A 20,073-nucleotide genomic window follows, 5' to 3' on the forward strand; every position below is an offset into this window, starting at 1 on the left:
GATAACAGACTGGCGTACTTGACCCCTGTAAACTCTCAGCAGCCAGCTTTGTGTAGTAGTGGCGCCAGTCAGGCAAGGAAAGTTAGAACTAAATCATGAGCATAGAGGCTATAAATTTAGCCCATAATGTTTCTTATATGTTTTAATCCTTTAGAGTTGGAAAGGAAGGCTTTATTATGTTGCTTTTATTTAATATCTGTTTATCAATTTCATCTTTGTGCCAGATGTTTTGCTAGGTCCTTGGGGGAGGAGAAAGGGTCACCAAATGACCAGTAATCCTCCCACCAAGAGATAACTACTCTAAACATGTTCATAATCTTCTATATTTTTTTCTGTACATGTAGTTTTTAATAAAAGTGACAGTATACTTTTAAAAAATCATAATTACAGAAGGTTAATAAGGTTTGAGGTCAATAACAGTATTTGAACTTTGAAAAAGTAGCCAGAATGTTCCTAAGATAGAAACATTTCAGAAATTATTTGTTGTATTTATTGATTTTTAAATGAATAAAATTGACAGCACTTTGAGTAAAACTTTATTAACTCCATCATAGATGTAGTTAGTTTCTAAATACCACTGGTTACTGGAACAGTTCTAAGGCTCTGTCCATCTGTGGACATCACACTTCATCTCCTTGTTATTATATGGCTTCAGCCACACAGCCGATTAAGGGCTTATTTTCACCATGAATTTCTCCAGAAATGAAAGGTACATTATAGGGCTGTAGGTCAAGTGTGAAGTGTGTGCTCTGCTTTGTGAACTATTGTAGCAAAACTAAACTGATGAAGGGATTTTGCTGAAGAACTACTTACCAGCATCCACAAAGCTGGCTAGTGGGTCAAAAACCTGAAATCTGAGTTTTACAATTAACTGCATGGCATTAAGTAAGTATTATGTAATTATTCTTTTTCATTTTTTCAGGTTCCTTTTGCCCTAAATAGGTGTTTTCTCAAATGTGTTCTGTAGGACATTATTGCTACAAGGTGAATCTGGAAGAAATTTTAAGGTCCATCCTTAAATCAGTTAAATAAAATCTGTGTGCTAGAGATCCTACTCTAAGAAGTGCACAGTGTGTAGCCCAATATTACAGGTTCTAAGAAATCTCAGAAAGAAATCGTTAAATATTTTAGACCCACGTCTTGACATCTGTAGGAACTGTGTTTCATAATATCCACTTTGGGAACCTGCAATCGGTATTAGCTGCTGTCCAAGGATGCAAACATCTGTAATTCTAGTTCCAGTAAAAAATCTTATATAAGTAAGTTATTTTACACATGGTACTTTAATTCATAATATCAGTGTCCAATCTTAAGGAAACATTGAAAAGCCCTTTAATTGTACAGTATCCTAGTACTGTATTCATGCTGTTTTAAACACAGCAACACAGAGAAGTATTGTTTTGTCCTGTGAATACCAAAACTTTGGTTTGGAAGTAATTGGTCAGAAAAAGGTAGGGTCAGAAGTTGGCCTACTTGTTAGGAGTTTTGTCCATTACCTCAGATTCTATCCAGAATGTTCCCACAAGGTGCACTTTGAAGTTAGGCACTCCTTACTCTCAACATATGTTTTCTTTTGTTTAACACAATTTCAGCTATTGCTCGCTAAAAATACATAGATCCCTAGGGATCTTTTATTTTTATTATTCATAAAATAATGCTGGGCTTCTTCATAAGAAAGTTAAGGGGAAAATCAGGGTGTTTTCATCTTATTTGCAGGATGGGTGCTGCAGACAATATATATAAAGGACGGAGTACATTTATGGAAGAACTGACTGACACAGCAGAGATAATCAGAAAAGCAACATCCCAGTCCTTGGTTATCCTGGATGAACTGGGGAGAGGGACAAGCACCCATGATGGAATTGCCATCGCCTATGCTACGCTTGAGTATTTTATTAGAGATGTAAGTATCCTGTATACCTTTTCAGAAAATAAATTAATACTATTTTAAATTGACAAATCATAATTGTATACATTTTTGGGGTACAGTTGTGATGGTTGAATATGTGTAAACAATGTGTAATGATTAAATCAAGCTAATTAACATGTCCTTCACCCTGCTTATCATTTCTTATGGTAAGATATTTGAAATGTATTCTTAGTTATTGTGGAACATGTAATATATTACTACTGACTATAGTCATAGTACCTTTGTGCAATCTCTGCATGCCTTTTTGTATGTGGGTGTTACTGCTATACAAATCACTTTCCTGATCTCAGTCTCCAAATACTCACTTATAATTGACCCTAACCCTGCATAATCTAATTGATTATTAGAATGTTATACACTGAATTCAGATAGATTGACGGTAAATAATGCTTGTGGTTGTTTGGTGGTCTTCCTTTGTTTTGCTGAATCAAAATAAATCTGGTTGTATGAGAAGGGCCTTCCTGGCAATATTTCCACTGAGAACTATATCTTATTATCCTTGACAAACCCTAAAGTTAAGAGCAGGGACCATACACCTCCAGCCATATTTCTTGAGGAAAGACGACGAGATAATGCCATTTCTACTCTCTGAAATACTTTTTTCACTGACATCCTAAAAGATCTCAATATAAGACCTTTGATCATCTCTTTGCGTCCCTCTCTGATTCAGTAACATCATTCTTTCATCGCATATCTCTTTTTTTCAAAGTGCATTTCTGAGCATCTCAGTGTGAAATTTTGTGACAGACTTTCCATTTCTGCCATCTCTGTCCTCGTCTCCCTTTTGTTTATTTTCTGTGTCTTTGTTCATTTTGGTTTCTGCCTTTCTATTCCTCCCTCATAGCACCTGCCTGGAGCTGTTCTTCCCTTTAGACTTTCTTTTTCTGTTTTTTCCCATATTTTATTGCTCTTTTCTCTGTGTCTTCTTCCCACTTTTATTTCTTCCTTTCTTCCTTAAGTAGCCAATGAAAGCATGTTTTATTACTTATATTTCTTTTCAAAAGACAATACAAAAATAAAATTACTTTTTCTTTAACCTTTTGTGTCCTTCAGTTTTTTGTTTTTTTGTTTTGTTTTTAAGGTATAATGTCCATTTATTTTTTTTTCCAGATGATAGTTTTCCTTCAGTCTTCAAAAATGTTAATGTCATAAACAATAAGGAAAGGGGAAAAAAGAATTATTGGGACAATTGGGGGGATTTAGGGATTATATAATAGTAATACATTTCTTGAGTGTAATTTTATTCTGGTTATATAGGAGAATGTTTTTGTTCTTAGAATCTTATGTATTTAGGGATAAAGTGTCATGATGTCTGCAACTAATTTTCAAATGGTTCAGGAAAAATTGCGTGCGTGTGTCTGAGGGGGGAAGGGAGGAAGGAAGGGAATATGGCAAGGTATTAATAATTGGTTATCTAGATAAAGAGTATAGGGATGGTCATTGTACTTTTCTTACAACTTTTATGAGGGCTTGAAATTTTTGAAAACAAAGTTTAAGAAAAGTTGTCATTAAAATTTAAAAGTAAAATAACATTTGTGCTCTGTCTTATTGCTTTAGGTGAAATCCTTAACCCTGTTTGTCACCCATTATCCACCGGTTTGTGAACTAGAGAAAAGTTACTCACAACAGGTGGGGAATTACCACATGGGATTCTTGGTCAGTGAGGATGAAAGCAAACGGGATCCAGGTATGAAACACTTCTGCTGTAGGTACAAGTAGAATATTACTGGCTTTCATATTTGACAACTCCAAAGTTTATAGGAATATGAACTTATTGCTTGTTAATAATGAAAGCTATGAATGTCAGTTATAAATAACATTTATTTTATTTTATTTTTTTGAGACAGAGTCTCACTTTGTTGTCCAGGCTAGACTGAGTGCCATGGCATCAGCCTAGCTCACAGCAACCTCAAACTCCTGGGCTCAAGCAATCCTACTGCCTCAGCCTCCCAAGTAGCTGAGACTACAGGCATGCGCCACCATGCCCGGCTAATTTTTTCCATATATATTAGTTGGCCAATTAATTTCTATTTATAGTAGAGATGGGGTCTCGCTCTTGCTCAGGCTGGTTTCGAACTCCTGAACTCAAGCAATGCGCCCGTCTCGGCCTCCCAGAGAACTAGGATTACGGGCTTGAACTACCGTGCCCGGCCATTAATAACATTTATCCAAATACGTTTTTGCTACGATTTGGGTCAAGTAGACATTACATTTATCCATGCTATATCTGAGCCCTCTGGTCTTCCTCATCTCATTTGTAACGGCAGCCTTTTTTTAAAAAAACATAAAACAAGAATTAGGGAGGTTGGAGGGTGGAGAGTTTTTAGGTTTTCTTCTTAGTGCCTTACCTTCTTCCATCATTCATCTCAGGAACTATGCCTTGATAGTCAAGTGCAGAGTATTATTTATCATCTTTAAAAATACCCAATATTTTCCCCCAAATATCATTTAATAGTACTTACTATGGGCCAAATACTGTACTGGACATGTGTTTTATCTTAGTATTGCCAGGAAGCTGAATCTCATACAGATTAAGTGCTTGCCCATGATAGCCACTTAGGGGGGCTAACTTGAGCCTAGAATCCATGTGTTCTGCTTCCAGATTTTTCCACTCTGCTAGAGCTGCCATGGAGGATCTACCATATTTTTCCTGTCCTTTCCAGTTATTACACAGACATGAGACATTCTATGAAAAAGAACATCATTAGCCAATAGAAATAAATTCAACTGCTATAAGTAATATAGTAGACTTTAGCATATTTTTTTTTCTGTTCAGTAGTAATTTTTTTAAGCTACCAGCCTGTGGGCTTGTGGTGATTTGCACAATTGTGCTACAGTGGAAAATCTACTATCCAGGGCACTCGAGGGTCCAAATTTTATTTTGGAAAAGTAATAAGGATAGATCTGAAAAAGAAATCAGGCAACTGGCCCAAATAAAACAAAGCACTGGACCTAAGATAAATGTAATGTTAGGCAATTCCTGCGTTTCACCACCATGAACTCTTGAAAAACACATCATAAATTCTGTCATGGAAGAAGTTTTATATCTATTAATCTGCATCCAAAGTGACAGGAGGAGACTTAAGCTAAAACCCATGGGACAGACAAAATAGAGTTCACCAACGGGGAAGGGGAAGCATCAGTGCCGCTAAGCATTTGATGTGAACTGACTGCTAACCCAGAGCATGATACCTTTCCCCTAAGTGTTCTCGTATTTTATTTTATTGATTCAAACTTTTATCAATGAACATAATTTTTAAAACCAAATGATCTAAAAGGCTCAGGCTGACAAGTTTCTGCCCCTTCACTCCACACCTCTCCCCATCCCAGTCTTCAACTCTTTTCTTCATTTCTGTCATATTTCTCAATAATACGCATATTTTCCTATCTCTTGATTCATCAATTTGATGCATTATTGATGGACTTCTCATTGTGTTAGTTGGGAGTGTTCAGCCTTCCTCTCCCCTGGCCTCCCAATATAATCGTTTCATTTTTTTTTTGTATTTCATTCATATTTATAGTTTCCACTATTATTGCCAAGTAGGTATTGCTTACTGATGAGCCAAGTATGCAGAAAAGAACATTTTCTTTCTTTTACAATTTTTTCTATTTTCTTAAAGATAAGAATTGCCTTGTTCTTACATTTTTCATTTTGGCTTGTTTGTTTGTTTGGGTTTTTTAGTCTATAGCTGAATCTTGTGTTCTCTTTGTGAAATGCCTCTCTAGAGGTTTTCCCACCTGATTGAACATAGTGGTTCCAGTTTGCCCCCACTGGGATTCCTCATCCTGGAGCCCTTTGTCTTCCTCCTCATCTGAGCTGGCTGCTGTCCTGAGGCCTGCCTTTGTTGCCATTGTAGGAATCTCTTACTCTTCTTTTGGGCATTTGATGCAAGTAACAAAATACCCGGACTCACACTGACTCAAACAATAAAGATACAGTAAATTTAATCTCAAATAATCTCAAATTATAGGAACCTCAGGGGAAGAATGGGCTTTAGCTCCTCCTCTTTGCAGTTTTCCAGGCTCTCTCTTCCTGCCTGGCTGGCTTCATCATCAGCTTCATCATCTGCTAGTGGCCAGATGGCTGCAGCTCTTTCAGGCATCATGTCCAGAATTGGCAGTAGCCAAAGGAAGAAAGAAAAGGATATCTTGCATATCTTGCAACTCTTTCTTAGCAATGAGGGAACCTTTTTCTCAGAGCCTGCTAGTGTCTCATGATTACGCCATCTCATTTTCGGAATGGAATTGCATGCCCATTCTTAAATCAGTTCTTAGTAGTAAGGATGGCAGAGATGACTTTGATGGGTCTAGATGGACCAGGATCAACTTTTGGAGCTCAATATGAGGGCGCAGTCAGTTGAGTTAAATGGTTAGGGAGTTAATTCCTTGTAAAATCAGGGTTTTCCTAGGGGTGGAAATCAATTTTAAATAGGCTACTACTAATATCAACTAATGGAAGTAAAAGTTTTGAGGCTTTACATGAATGAAAATGTCTCCATCATACCTCCATATTTGATTTATATTTCAGCTACGGTTAGAGTTTTAAGTTGAAAGCCATTTTCACTCAGAATTTTGAAGCGTTGCTCCATTACCTATTCCCTTCCAGTATTGTTCCTGGCTATATTTATGCTGCATCCATTACCCCTACCTGAACTTCTCTTCTTCTAAGTTAGAGGCCATCAGTAAAATGCCCCAGAGGTCCTTTGGATGGCTTCCAAAATACTCTGCTTATCCATTTCCCGTAGTGTGATAGGTAAAGTAAGGGCCAAGCAGTCAGGAAGCTTGTGTTTTGGTTTCTTCTAGTCTGCATGATCTTCGACAAGATTCGTCTACCTAACTTCATCTGCCTCTAAATTTTCATGAATCTATCCTAAAGGAAATAATTTGATCAGCACACATCTCTTTAATAACTGCCTATAAAAATTTGGCTTTAAAATAAATTTTGCTAATTTTCCTATTAAGCAGAAACATGAATTATTACATTCAGTAACTCTAAGCAGTGCCAGATCAACTTTTCAGTTATATCCATTTAAGAAATCATCATAGCTTATAAGTAAAGTCCTCATCAAGAACTTTTATTGTGAGGATGTAAGGAAATAAGTTATTTTTGTTTATCTTCTCTCCTGCCTGGCTGGCTGCCTCCATAATTCCATCACACACATACACACACACACACACACACACACACACACACACACACACACACCATCCACAATAAGGGGGAAAGGCATATAGAACTACAGAAAAAGCCATTCTTTGCGATGAAGGTGTAAGAACTACCATAATTAGTACTACAGTGGAGACCAGCATATGATAACAAACTCAGCAGCTATTTGTACTGAGGTGTGTGACAAGGTGTTCAGAACAGTGTAATTTCATGTAAGTTAGCAATATTTTATAGCTATATTATACATTACATATAAAAACATAATTATAGCTATACCTATATCTACCTATCTATATATTAATGTATATATACATACTATATATTACATATCAAAAACAAAAAAATTAAAAGCCCATCAGCGAAGCAATTTTTGAATAGGGGGCTTCTGTGGCATTTAGTAGGCTCTCATAAACTCCTGGTTCACAGAATGGGTAGATGGATGGACAGATGAATGAATCTTAATTTAGAAAGACCAACATGGAGGCTAGGTTATACAGGAGAACTTGGAGACAGGGAGATCAGTTAGGAATAACCCAGTTGAAGTGATAAGACTATTTTTTTGTCTTAAAGATGAGAAAAGTTTGCTTTTTTGATTGCCTACTGCTGTTCACTTCACTTTAGTCATGTGAGCATCTAAGAGTAACAAAAAATTATCCAGGTTCACAGGTGTAGGTTTCTAGATGTGTCTTCCCTAATGTGTTTCCACCCATTTCCTCACCTGTTCTTTGTATTAAGTTTTATTTGGGGGCAAAAGGTATTTTCAGTGCTTTGTGATGGTAATTTGGGCCTGTGTGTTCCTGAGTGAGTTGGCATTCTCTCCACCTCTCACTTCCAGCACCCACCCTTAGAAAGCTCTTATTTGTCTGTTGCTGAATTCTTATAAGAAGGAGGGTAAGGAAAATTCCATTGTCCCTTCTCACTTTTGTGTTCAGTCTTTTGCTTTTTTAGTTTTTACTGATAAAAAAGCATGCACATTTATCAAGTGAAATAATGTATGAGAAAACGCTCTTGAGAAACTTAAAATAGCATCCAGAAATCATTATACATATAGTCCATCTTGGACACGTTTGCAATACCGTGCAGTTATTCTGAATTTCTTAATAAAAGCTACATTGTCTGATGTGCTTTAGATTTTTCAAACATTAAACTGCATGCAGCATTGTGTTAATATTGTACTTCATTATATTCCAATTCTTTAAAAGTTGTAAATTCATGTGTGTATGTTTATGTGTGGCAGACTGAGTTCTCCAGGAAGCAGATTCTGAGATTTGCACTCAAGAGGTTTACTGGGGAGCACTGTGTCATGATTTACACCTGCAGGCAGGACTGGGCAGTATTGGGCTGTGTGGTGTCATGAGGCTTCAGCCAGCTTGCAGAGAGCTCTGAGGCCGGGATGGTCCTTTATAGTTACCTCAGCTTGGGGTGAGGGAGCCAGGCCTTTATACCCTTTATAAGTTTGGGGCAGTTTGCAAACAATATGCAAAAAAGTTATCCCCAAAACATAGCATCTTAAAACAACAAACATTCATTACCTCATAGTTTCTGTGGGTCAGTAATCTAGGGGCAATTTAGAAGAACACTCTAGCTCAGGATCTCTCACAAGGCTACAGTCAAGGTATTGACCAGGGCAGAAGTCATTTCAAGGCTTGACTGAGGCAGTCTGCTTCCTAGCCCATTCACATAGCTGTTGGCAAGCCTCCGAATTTTGGTAGGCCTCAAGCCCTCACTGACTGTTGATGGAAGATGGCTTCTTTCTAGGTGGGCCTCTCCCCAGGGCAGCTCACAGCATGGCAGCTGGCTTCCCTCAGTGCAAGCAAGCAAGCAAGCATGCCCAAGACAGAGGCCCCAGTCTTTGTTACCCAGTCTCTGAAATGACCACTCATCCCATCACTTTTGCCATACTGTATTCATTAGAAGCGAGTCACTGGGTCCAGCCCACACTCAAAGGGAGGGAATAATACAAGGGCATGAACATGAGGAGTTAGGAATCATTGGTGGCCATCTTAGAGGCTGCCTACGACCCCCCAAAGCAATGAGTCACCAGATGCAGACTGCCCTGAGAAGGGAGGGTGCCTTTGGATGAAGCAGCTCTCTTTAGCTGCACCAGCTCCCAGAGGGGCATACAGCTGAGGGTTGCAGGCTGGCAACCTTCCTGACAGCTGGGGGATCCCCTTAGTCCTAAATGGGATCTGGGTGGTACTGAACAGCACTCACATCAATATGTATAACTCTGAGCCAGAATATTTAATAAACCAAATTTTCTCAGTCTGTTGTTTATGCTGCAACATGTAATATTTCCTTATCTATTTTTAAAGGAGAAATTATTTTGTGCCACATGTATCAGAATCACTTGCTTTTTGATAAAGTTCAGTTCAAATTTTGCAGTGATTTGTTAAAAACTATTTTAAGGCCAGGTGCAGTGGCTCACACCTGGATTCAAACCTGGCACTTTGGGAGACCCAGGAGGGAGGATTGCTTTAGGTCAGGGGTTCAAGACCAGCCAGAGCAAGAGGGACCCCATCTCTACAAAAATACCAAAATCAGTCAGGTGTGGGTCATGCCTGTAGTCTCAGCTACTTGGGAGTTTGAGGCAGGAGAATCACTTGAGCCCAAGAGTTTGAGGCTGCAGTGAGCTATGACAACGCCAAGGCACTCTAGCCAGGGAAACAAAGTGAGAGACCTTGTCTCAAACAAACAAACAAACAAACAAACAAACAAACAAACAAAAAACCTATTTTCACTGAGCTAAAAGATCTTAAATGCAAAGCATTTCAAACAGTATTTACCCTTTTTCTAGATATATAAAATTGACAAAAAGAGCTAATAGATGATTAAGAACAAAGGATTTTTTTTCAGATTATAAATCTTAATAAAGTTATAAGAATTCATGTCTTCCTAATCCTCTAGCTTTTCAACTTTCAACTTTTGGTTTTGATATCCTTTTCTTGTTTCTTTATTTAATAGGCAAAGAAGAGCAAGTCCCTGATTTTGTCACTTTTCTTTATCAAATAACCAGAGGAATTGCAGCAAGAAGTTATGGATTAAATGTGGCTAAACTAGCAGATGTTCCTGGAGAAATTTTGAAGAAAGCAGCTCACAAGTCAAAAGAACTGGAAGGATTAGTAAATATGAAAAGGTCAGAATGATCGTGCTGAATTTTTTGTTTATAAAGAAACCATCAGAGTTGTCCAAGGAAGAGGATTGTCCTGTAAATGAACATCAGATCTACTTTTAAGCACCTCTTCAAATATTCCGAATCATTTAATGATGATAAAATGAAAACAGCTCTAGGCAGGGCTCAGGTGACTTCAGTCCATCTTTATGTATTAGTCAGATTTTATTAGGTTGCTAAATTGGTTTTTCAGTTATTTTTCTAAAGAATTAAGTTAACTCCTTACTGTGTGCCAGCATATTAGTTGTTTAAAACATTCAACTATAAAAAACATTACTGAAAGAAACTTCAATATTTACAACCCCCAGAGGACTTCTTTTATTCATATATTACATTCAGTTATCCAGTGATTGCATTTAGAAATTAAGAATTCTATCAGGATATGAATGAAAATAATAATGTTATATAACCATATAATCATAGTCAGTATCCACACATCACTTATTTTGTGGATTGTTGGTGACAAATTTTACATTCTTAACTGGTTTCTCTCTGTTACCTTGAAAACTTTCCCCCTTTTACCCTTGCTGTCCTGCCAGTATGGAGTCAGCATATTAACTAATCTAAATATAAACCTGAGATATGCTCTGGAAGGAAGATATTCCTAGGACTGTATCATATTAACAAATAGTATATGACAGGCTTTTGTATCCCAAACATAAAATTATAAAATATCATAAGCTTCCCATCCACCTGCTATCCCACCCCTGCCCTACCTGGAGAGTCTGATGTGCTGGGGGCAGGGCATTAGTGTCCTGGCCCATATCCATGTGACCATGAGTGAACACGTTGTTGATCAAATAGAAAGTCTTGGCTGGCTACCAGTGGCCCCCATGTTATACTCCAAGAATATTCTCTAGTTCTGAGAATCATTACCAAATTTCAATATTGAAATATTAATACTTATAATGTTAGTTAAACAGTTGCTAACTTGTATACTGAAGAATAGTCGTGCAGTCAGCTCTTCCTCCGCCTCCTTCCTCCTGGGGTTCTGCCTTGCACGCCACACCTTGCCATGATATATGGTGCTTGACCAAGTCCAGAGTGCTGGGACTCTATGAATGGTGCATAGCTGCCTCCATCAACACTATGTCTGGCTGATTTCCACAATGCTAGATCAGAAGCAAATTGCCAGAATCAGTTTTATCCTATTTCTGTTACAAGGCAGATTAATATAAAAATTTTTCCTGAGAGGAAATTATCTATGAGAAATTTTTTTTTTTTTTTTTTTTTTGAGACAGAGTCTCACTTTGTTGCTCAGGCTAGAGTGAGTGCCGTGGGGTCAGCCTAGCTCACAGCAACCTCAAACTCCTGGGCTCAAGCAATCCTGCTGCCTCAGCCTCCCGAGTAGCTGGGACTACAGGCATGTGCCACCATGCCCAGCTAATTTTTTCTATATATATTAGTTGGCTAATTAATTTCTTTATATTTATAGTAGAGACGGGGTCTTACTCTTGCTCAGGCTGGTTTTGAACTCCTGACCTCGAGCAATCCGCCTGCCTCGGCCTCCCAGAGTTCTAGGATTACAGGCGTGAGCCACCTCGCCCAGCCTGAATTTTAAAATAAACTTAGTGCTTGTTCCTCTGCAAAGTCCAAAGACAAATTTAAATCCTCTTTTATCGTTGTATTATTATTATCATTATTATTTTTTCCCTGAAAAATCTAGAATAAAACTTTACTACAAAGGATATATATGCAAGATGGCAATAAAATATGAAAATTTACACTTGCTGCTGCTAGATAGCCTATAAAGCAAGAGCAAGAAAATTCACAGAAAACTCATAAATATTTTAACTCTTCTAACCTAGTACATAACATTTTAAAATCTATAACATTCTACCAACGAGATGAGAGAATTGTTAGAAGAGCTTGCATTGGGATGGAATCTGGTAATGTATTAGGACACTATATTTACTATCTTATTTTTTCACTAAAAAGTCCTTATCACATCAGTTCCATTGGCCAGATCAAAGAAATCAAACTGACTCTCATACCTTCATGTGGATTTGTCATATTAGTATTTATTGTGTGCAGAAACCAGTTGGAGCAGTTATTTGCAGCAGCCTAGACACTGAGCCAGTTACTGTTCTTTCTGTTTTACATACATTAACTCACTTAATCCTTACAACAATTTGTGAGTTAGGGATTGTCATTATCCCCATGCTATAGTTGTGGAAAGGGAGGACAGCAAGGGCCAGAAACTGACCCAGGGTCACATAGCTGTATAGAGAGGTAATTAGAACTCCGATACTCCAGCTCCAGACTCTAAATACTTAACTAGGTTGCTACTCTGCAGGAAAAAAAGCAGGTCTGTGTTATGCTAGCATTTTACTCATTCATTAGCTAGCTTATTTTATTAAATCAATTTTACTTTCATCCTGGGAACACACCACAGGAGAGGAGTGTTTTTGTCTTCAGGTGCAAATAGGCACACACAGCCTGGCAGAGTTAGAAGTGGGAGGAGGTCAGGTTCTCCCCTCTGGGGGCAGGGATTTTAGGAGACAGCACCAAAGCAATAGTGGTGATCAATAACCTTGGTCCCTCGATTGATTATGGCAGCAGCTCTGAAAGCTCTTTTTGTCAGAAAGGTGAGACTGACACAGCTTCCTAACCACAGGGCCTGCCTGGTATTGTGTTGTCATAGACTTTTTATTGTTGGGGGACATAGACGTATTGTCCCCCAACAATTTCATTTATTAAATAAGTAGTATTTTCTTTTTTCTCCAGGAAAAGCCTGAAGTATTTTGCTAAGTCGTGGACAATACACAATGCAAAAGACCTGCAAAAGTGGACTGATGAGTTTGAAATGGAAGGAACACAGACTTTTCTTCCTGATTAAAATGAAGACTGAATTTTTTAACAAAAAATGGAGAATTAAAAATACCAACTGTACAAAATAACTCTACAGTAACAGCCCATCTCTGTATGACATGTGAGCATAAAATTATGATCGTGGTATATTTCTATTGGTAACAGAGGCTCTGTGAAGACAATCTTTTTCAGTTTACTGTCTTTCTGATTTTTCAAAGTATAAATGCTTTTGAATATTAAGGACTTCCACCATGTAATTAGAAAACTTCATGGACAATAAGTTTCACATAAAATCAAATAAAAAAAACAAATCACATTAAAAAACCACATAAAATCTAAATAAAGTCTAAAGTGGTAGAATGTAATTCATGGACTTTTAGAAGATGATATAAAAATTTACTTCATATTTTTGTTTCAGTTCAGATAGTTGGCATCTGGGTCAGTTTGGCAGGAATCTACCCTTCCATTTGACTTAAATAATTTTATAATGCCACCAGTTTATTCACCAAGAACACATGAGTTTTTTATAAGAAATAAAAAGAATTAGCAAGCTTTTAAAAACTAGAGCACAGAAGGAATAAGGTCATATGAAATTTGAAAAGTTGCATATTCTAAGCAGTTTAAGGATTATTGGATGAAATTATTTGTCATTCGAATAATAAATATTTAATGAATACTTTCTATAGATTATGGCATGTCTCATTGAATTTTGATGTTTTCAAGTATCTGGCAATTGCCATTGTTTAGGTTTAATTATGTAGTCAAGGTTGCTACTCTGACCATAGCAATAAACAGAACTGAACTTGTTCACTGTGGACCTTTCCGTTAACCAACATAGCAAATGTATGATCTCCCCAGTATTCAGCCTTATAGCATAGTTGATTCATAACAGCCCTCCCTCCATGCAAGTTTAGGGTAACATGTGCTCAACTATGTCCCTGGGTTTTTTTACAGCACTTACAATCTGGTTTCTCTTATCCATGTGTTCTTTTGGTTTCTAAATATATGATCTTGCACAAAGGCTCTCCATCCTATTTCCCACCCACTTAGTATTTTGGCTCAGTTAAATGTCTTCCCCACATTTGATGGGCATGTTTATAATCCCTTCTTCTTGATTATTACCTTCAGTGAGTCTACCAGTGACTCCAGACATAGGAGTCAATACAAAGTTAATGAAGAGTGGTTTGTTTGTTGCTTCATTTTTGAGTGGCTCACACTTTAGCTTTCTGATTCGCAGCCTTTTTGGAGTTTAGGATATGATGTAGTTTGATTGATTCCATCACTCCTCCAGAAATATTAACATGTAGTGAAATTCTCAAAGTTGTCTCAAAATAGACTTAGTTGGAATGTACTATTTACGTTTTAAAAAAACTAAATTGTTTCAATACTCTATATGACTGCAAATGTTTTATATTCGAAAACATTTAAGATTTCAGAGATGATGCTGTAACCTCACTGGCAGGCCAGGGAGAAAAGGAGATGAATCCAGGAATGTCATGCCCATGCCAGAGGGAGCTGCAGGGACCAGCGATCACTGGTAATGTCCAAGTTCAGGGCTCCAGGCCAGCATCAGCGTTCAAGCAGGTGGGGGTTCCAGGAGCAGTGTGTCCTGGCAGTGACAGCACACAGCTCTGGCAGGTGATGGTGTGGAACAATGTAGGGTAGATTCTCTGGCATGAAGTAGGATGTCCACCAGCCAGCCAAGCAGGGGAGAAACCTAGCACTGCTGAACTGCATTTCTCAGTAGGGCTTATTCCCAGCCAGGTTACTGAGGTGTTGAAGGGGAAGTTGAGGCTGAATCTCAGTCAAAAAGAAGGCACAAAAGCCATGGAGATGGGCAGGAAAGTTGCAATTGATTGGGTTTGTATTCCAGAGACCCAGCTTTGAGCTGCAATTTGAACATGTGATACAACTCACACATGTGAGAATGGGGATGCGAGTGTATTGTTAGGACCCTCCAGATTCCCTCGAGTACTGGGTGGGCCTCAGCCTGGAGGTTAAATGTCTTCAGTACTTCAGACTGACGCTGGGGAAGACAGGCTGACTGGTGGCCAATATGTCAAGGAAAGTATGAAATGGGAGATACTCCTTTAAGTGGCTTGTCTGTTTTTAGCCACAGAATGACAAATTAAGAGCTATTGCTTCTGCAGTAACAAACATCAATTCTCCTTCTCGATACAGACCATTCAATTTAATAACCCCAACCTTAGGGGGAGAAAAGCCAAAACGTATTTTAACCATATTTAACTTTGACTTCTCTGCTGCTTCATCTCATTAGTGCTGTGTATTCTATACAGTTTAAAAAATATTCTTATTATGTAATAATATAACTATTACAAGAACATTTAAAAATCCATAGGACTATAATTTATAATTTTAAAAGAGAAAAAAAGGTAAAATGCAATCTTTTAAGTTAAATTTTATAATTTAAAAAACATCTTTAAAGGAAAGAAAAAAATGTAAACATCTAAGCATTTGAGTTATCCAGTCTATCCTAGTGGTTCTCAGCACTAAATATTAAAATCAAGTGATTCCAGGTGCCACCTAACGTAATTGAATAATATAGTCTTTGGGACTGGGACCCAGGCTTAGTATTATATTTCTTATCAGCTTTATTGACATATAATTTATATACTGTATAATTCATTCATTTAGAGTGTATAATTCGGTGGGTTTTCATATTCACAAAGTTATGCAACTGTCACTATAGTCAATTTTAGAACATTCTTATCACCCTAAAAAAGAAACCCTATACCCATTAGCAGTCACTCTCCATTTCTTCCCAAGAATCCCAGCCCTAGACAACCACTAATGTACATTCTGTCTCTATAGATTTGCCTTTTTTGGACATTTCATGTGAATGGAGTCATACCATGTGTGGTCTTTTGTGTCTAATTTCTTTCACTTAGTATGATGTTTTCCAAGTTCATCCATGTTGTAGCATGTATCAGACCCTCATTCCTATTTATTGGTGAAAACTATTCCATTTTATGTATCTACCACATTTTTATTTACCTATTCATCAGTTGATGCACATTTGGATTGTTTCCATTTGGGGCTATTATGAATAATTCTGCCATGAACATTTGTGTACAGGTTTTTATGTTATAAGGCATAGTATTTTTTTTAAAGCTCCCCTAGTAATTTTTTTTGAACTTTTTTTTTTTTTTTTTTTTGAGACAGAGTCTCGCTTTCTTGCCTAGGCTAGAGTGAGTGCCGTGGCGTCAGCCTAGCTCACAGCAACCCCAAACTCCTGGGCTCAAGCGATCCTCCTGCCTCAGCCTCCTGAGTAGCTGGGACTACAGGCATGCGCCACCATGCCCGGCTGATTTTTATATTATATATATTAGTTGGCCAATTAATTTCTTTCTATTTTTATGGTAGAGACGGGGTCTCGCTCAGGCTGGTTTTGAACTCCTGACCTTGAGCAATCCGCCCGCCTCGGCCTCCCAGAGTGCTAGGATTACAGGCGTGAGCCACCGCGCCCGGCCTTGAACTCTTTTTTTTTTTGAGACAGAGTCTCACTTGTGCCTGGGCTAAGGTGCCGTGGCGTCAGCCTAGCTCATAGCAACCTCAAATTCCTGGGCTCAAGCCATCCTTCTGCCTTAGCCTCCCGAGTAGCTGGGACTACAGGCATGTGCCATCATACCCGGCTAAAATATATATATATATATATATATATATATATATATATATATATATATATTTTTTTTGTTTTGTTTTAGTTGTCTAGCTAATTTCTTTCTATTTTTTTTTTTTTTTTGTAGAGACAAGAGGGTCTCGCTCTTGCTCAGGCTGGTCTTGAACTCCTCAGCTCAAACCATCTGGCCGCCTTGGCCTCCCAGAGTGTCAGGATTACAGGTGTGAGCCACCATGTTTGGCCCTCCCCTAGTAATTTTGATGTGCGATCAGGTTTGTGAATCATTAGTCTCAGTGATTACAAATGCAAAACAATATTTTTTATTGGGCCAACAATCATTTGGTCCATCTCTCCTCTGCTTTATCTGTCACTTAGGACAAATATGGCATATTATAGATCCTGATAAACATTTGTTACAATAGAAAATAAAAACCAAACTCCTTCAGGTTAGAAACCCAGTGAAAAGATGCTTCTTTTCATAATCAAGGCACCATTTCACTAGGAATTTAAGATCCTTAGAGAAGTATGCTATATCTTAAGAAAGAAATAAAAAGGTTCTCTAACAGTTGGTTTTGAGTCTGTTGTCGTGGTGGTGGTGGTGGTAATGGGGCTGGTGAAACAGTGCCCACTGCATAAATTCCAGAGTAAAGACTAGATTGAATTCAGTGTCTTCTACAAATTAATGTTGACCTTTACTAAGTTCTGAGATCAATATTAATTACTGCTGTGCTATGTAATTATAAAAGTGCTATTTGACGTTTCACACCAAGGATATTGGTGGAGAGAAAAAGCAACTTGTATTAACACCATCTGTGGTTTCCAACTTTGTAATTAAGGCTGATTCCTCTGTGGAACATTGGGATTAGTATATATGATTATTGTTAGGTTTATTAACATCCAGGGAAATAGTGCAGTTGGGGAAATACCCATTCTGGTTTACCTGAGACATTCCTGGTCTACACCTGTTTCACTGGCATATTTATCAAAAGCCTCTTTAACTCAAAAGTGTTCTGTTATGGATAATAACTTATATGGTTACCCCAATTATAGGTGCTATTTCACAGTCATACTCACTGACTTGCTAGATTTTTAATGTCATCCTTAAAAAATCCATTTTTTTCCTTAATCCATTGGGTGAACCTATTTTCTCCTGAAAGACCTGTCAATTACAAAGAACAATTTTTGCCTGTTCTTGATAAGTGCTTTGTATTGTGGCATTTAGAAACTGCAACACTGCTAATTGGTATGTTAGGGCTTTACTACCTAATCTATTTTTGAGACTAAATCCCTGAAGATAACTTGTCATCTGCCTTGTTTCCATGAAATCATGGTGAAGAATGTGCACCTACATGATTTGGTTAGACACAATACCCTGGCTGTCTTCTTGCAGAAATAATTATTAAGCTTAAGAGGAAGAATCCTTTTCTCTGGTTGTTTTGTCCTTTGCTCAGGTCCTCTCTTCATTAACTCTGCTTTGTTTGTCTGTTTGTTTGTTTGTTTGTTTGTTTGTTTGCCATTCAGAGCAGTCTTTTATTTCCACATCAGAAATATTATGTGCCACTTTAAACTTTTTTCCAGCTGCAAGTCCCTTGTTCTTAAGCTGACTTCCATAAAGCTCCCTTTTGGATGTAGGGATATCCCAACTTCTATCAGAATCACCTAAGAAATTTTTTAATGCAGATTTCTAGGTCCCACGTTAAAGCTATTGAATCTGAATCTCTGAAGTTGGGACACAGAGATACATCAATATTAATTTCTGTCCTCAGGTCTGGTGTGGGACCTTGGGAACTTCATCATTATTTTTTAATGGACTATTTCCTAGAGCAATTTTAGATTCAAAATTATACATACTGTATGTTTCCATACAGTATGATTCCAGCTCAGAACGCCAGCTGAGAACTGATATTTTTCACTTAGTAACATACCCTTAAGTGTCCTCCATGTCTTTTCATGGCTTGATAGCTTGTTTCTTCTTAGCACTGAATTTAATATTCCATCATCTGCATGAGTTTATCCACTCGCCTACTGAAGGACATCTTTGTTGACTCCAAATTTTGACAGTTATGAATAAAGCTGCTGTAAACATCTGTGTACAGGTTTTTGTGTGACATTTTCAACTCATTTGGGTAAATACCAAGGAGTGTGATTGCTGGATTGTATGGTAAGAGTATGTTTAGTTCTGTAAAAAAACTGCCAAACTGTCTTCCAAAGTGGCTGTACCATATTGCATTCCCACCAGCAAGGAATGAGAGTTCCTGCTGCTGCTCATCCTCTCTAGCATTTGGTATTGTCAGTGTTACAGATTTTGGTTATTCTAACAGCATGTAGTATTTCATTGTTTTAAATTACATTTCCCTGATGACATGTGAGGTGGAGCATCTTTTCATATGCTTGTTTGCCATCTGTATATCTTCTTTGGTGAGGTGTCTATTGAAGTCTTTGGCTCAATTTTTAATCTGGTTGTTCATTTTATCATTGTTGAATTTTAAGCATTCTTTGTATATTTTGGATAACAGTAACTTATCAGATATGTCTTGCAAACCTTTTCTTCCCACCTATGCCTTGTCTTCTCATTCTCTTGACAGTATCTTTTGCAGAGTGGAAGTTTTTAGTTTGACTTAGGTCCAGCTTATCAATTCTTTCTCTCAGGGATCATGCCTTTATTGTTGTATCTAAAAAGTCATTGCCATGGCCAAGGTTATTTAGATTTTCTCCTCTGTTATCTTCTATGAATTTTATAGTTTGCACTTTACAATGATCCATTTGAGTTAATTTTTATAAAGGGTACAAAGTTTATATCTAGGTTCGTTTTTTAGTGGCCTTTATTTTTTAGAACAGTTTTAGGTTCACAGCAAAATCAAGTGGAAATACAGATAGGACTTGATTTTTAAGCTGAGTATCCTAAGTAATCCCAATGCAGATATTTTAAAGAGTCCAGTTTTGGGAAGCATGGACATTACTGTCTTCATATTCTTATTCATCAGAAGAAGCCACTTCTGCACATAACAGTGGGCCTCTAATTTCTCTAAATCTTTAGATTTCTTTTTAACAGAATATCAAGCAAAAGCAAACATTTGAAGTTGCATTTTTGTGTTATGAGATTTAAAGGAGGGCCTATAAAGAACACACTTGATGCCTCTTATTGTTTTAACTCTTTCAATGTAAAATGGTATTTTACATTGTAAATAATATTCAAATCAATGTATAACATTATCAAAAAAAGATTTAGTGAAAGTACTCCCAAGCACTAACCTCTGTTTCATGACCTTTACAATTTTCTACTGATCAATAGCTCTGGTATTAGCACACAAAATATTTTACGTTTCTAAAATATTTCACCGTAGGTACAAAAA

The 20,073-nt window shown here is 37.4% G+C and overlaps 1 protein-coding gene across 2 annotated transcripts in view; it reads left to right on the top strand.

Moving 5' to 3' along the window:
- The window catches only part of MSH3 (mutS homolog 3), a 181,933-nt gene extending 168,163 nt beyond the window's left edge, over positions 1-13,770 (top strand). For both annotated transcript variants that reach the window (XM_020290125.2, XM_020290126.2), the window contains exons 21-24: positions 1,717-1,903; positions 3,488-3,617; positions 10,062-10,233; positions 12,997-13,770. In XM_020290125.2, the coding sequence (XP_020145714.2) occupies positions 1,717-1,903; positions 3,488-3,617; positions 10,062-10,233; positions 12,997-13,108 (601 nt within the window). In that variant the 3' untranslated portion in view covers positions 13,109-13,770. The remainder of the gene's footprint in view (positions 1-1,716; positions 1,904-3,487; positions 3,618-10,061; positions 10,234-12,996) is intronic.
- The last annotated feature ends 6,303 nt before the right edge of the window (positions 13,771-20,073 follow it).

This window comes from Microcebus murinus, chromosome 11 (genome assembly GCF_040939455.1).
Source record: "Microcebus murinus isolate Inina chromosome 11, M.murinus_Inina_mat1.0, whole genome shotgun sequence".
NCBI lineage: Eukaryota > Metazoa > Chordata > Mammalia > Primates > Cheirogaleidae > Microcebus > Microcebus murinus.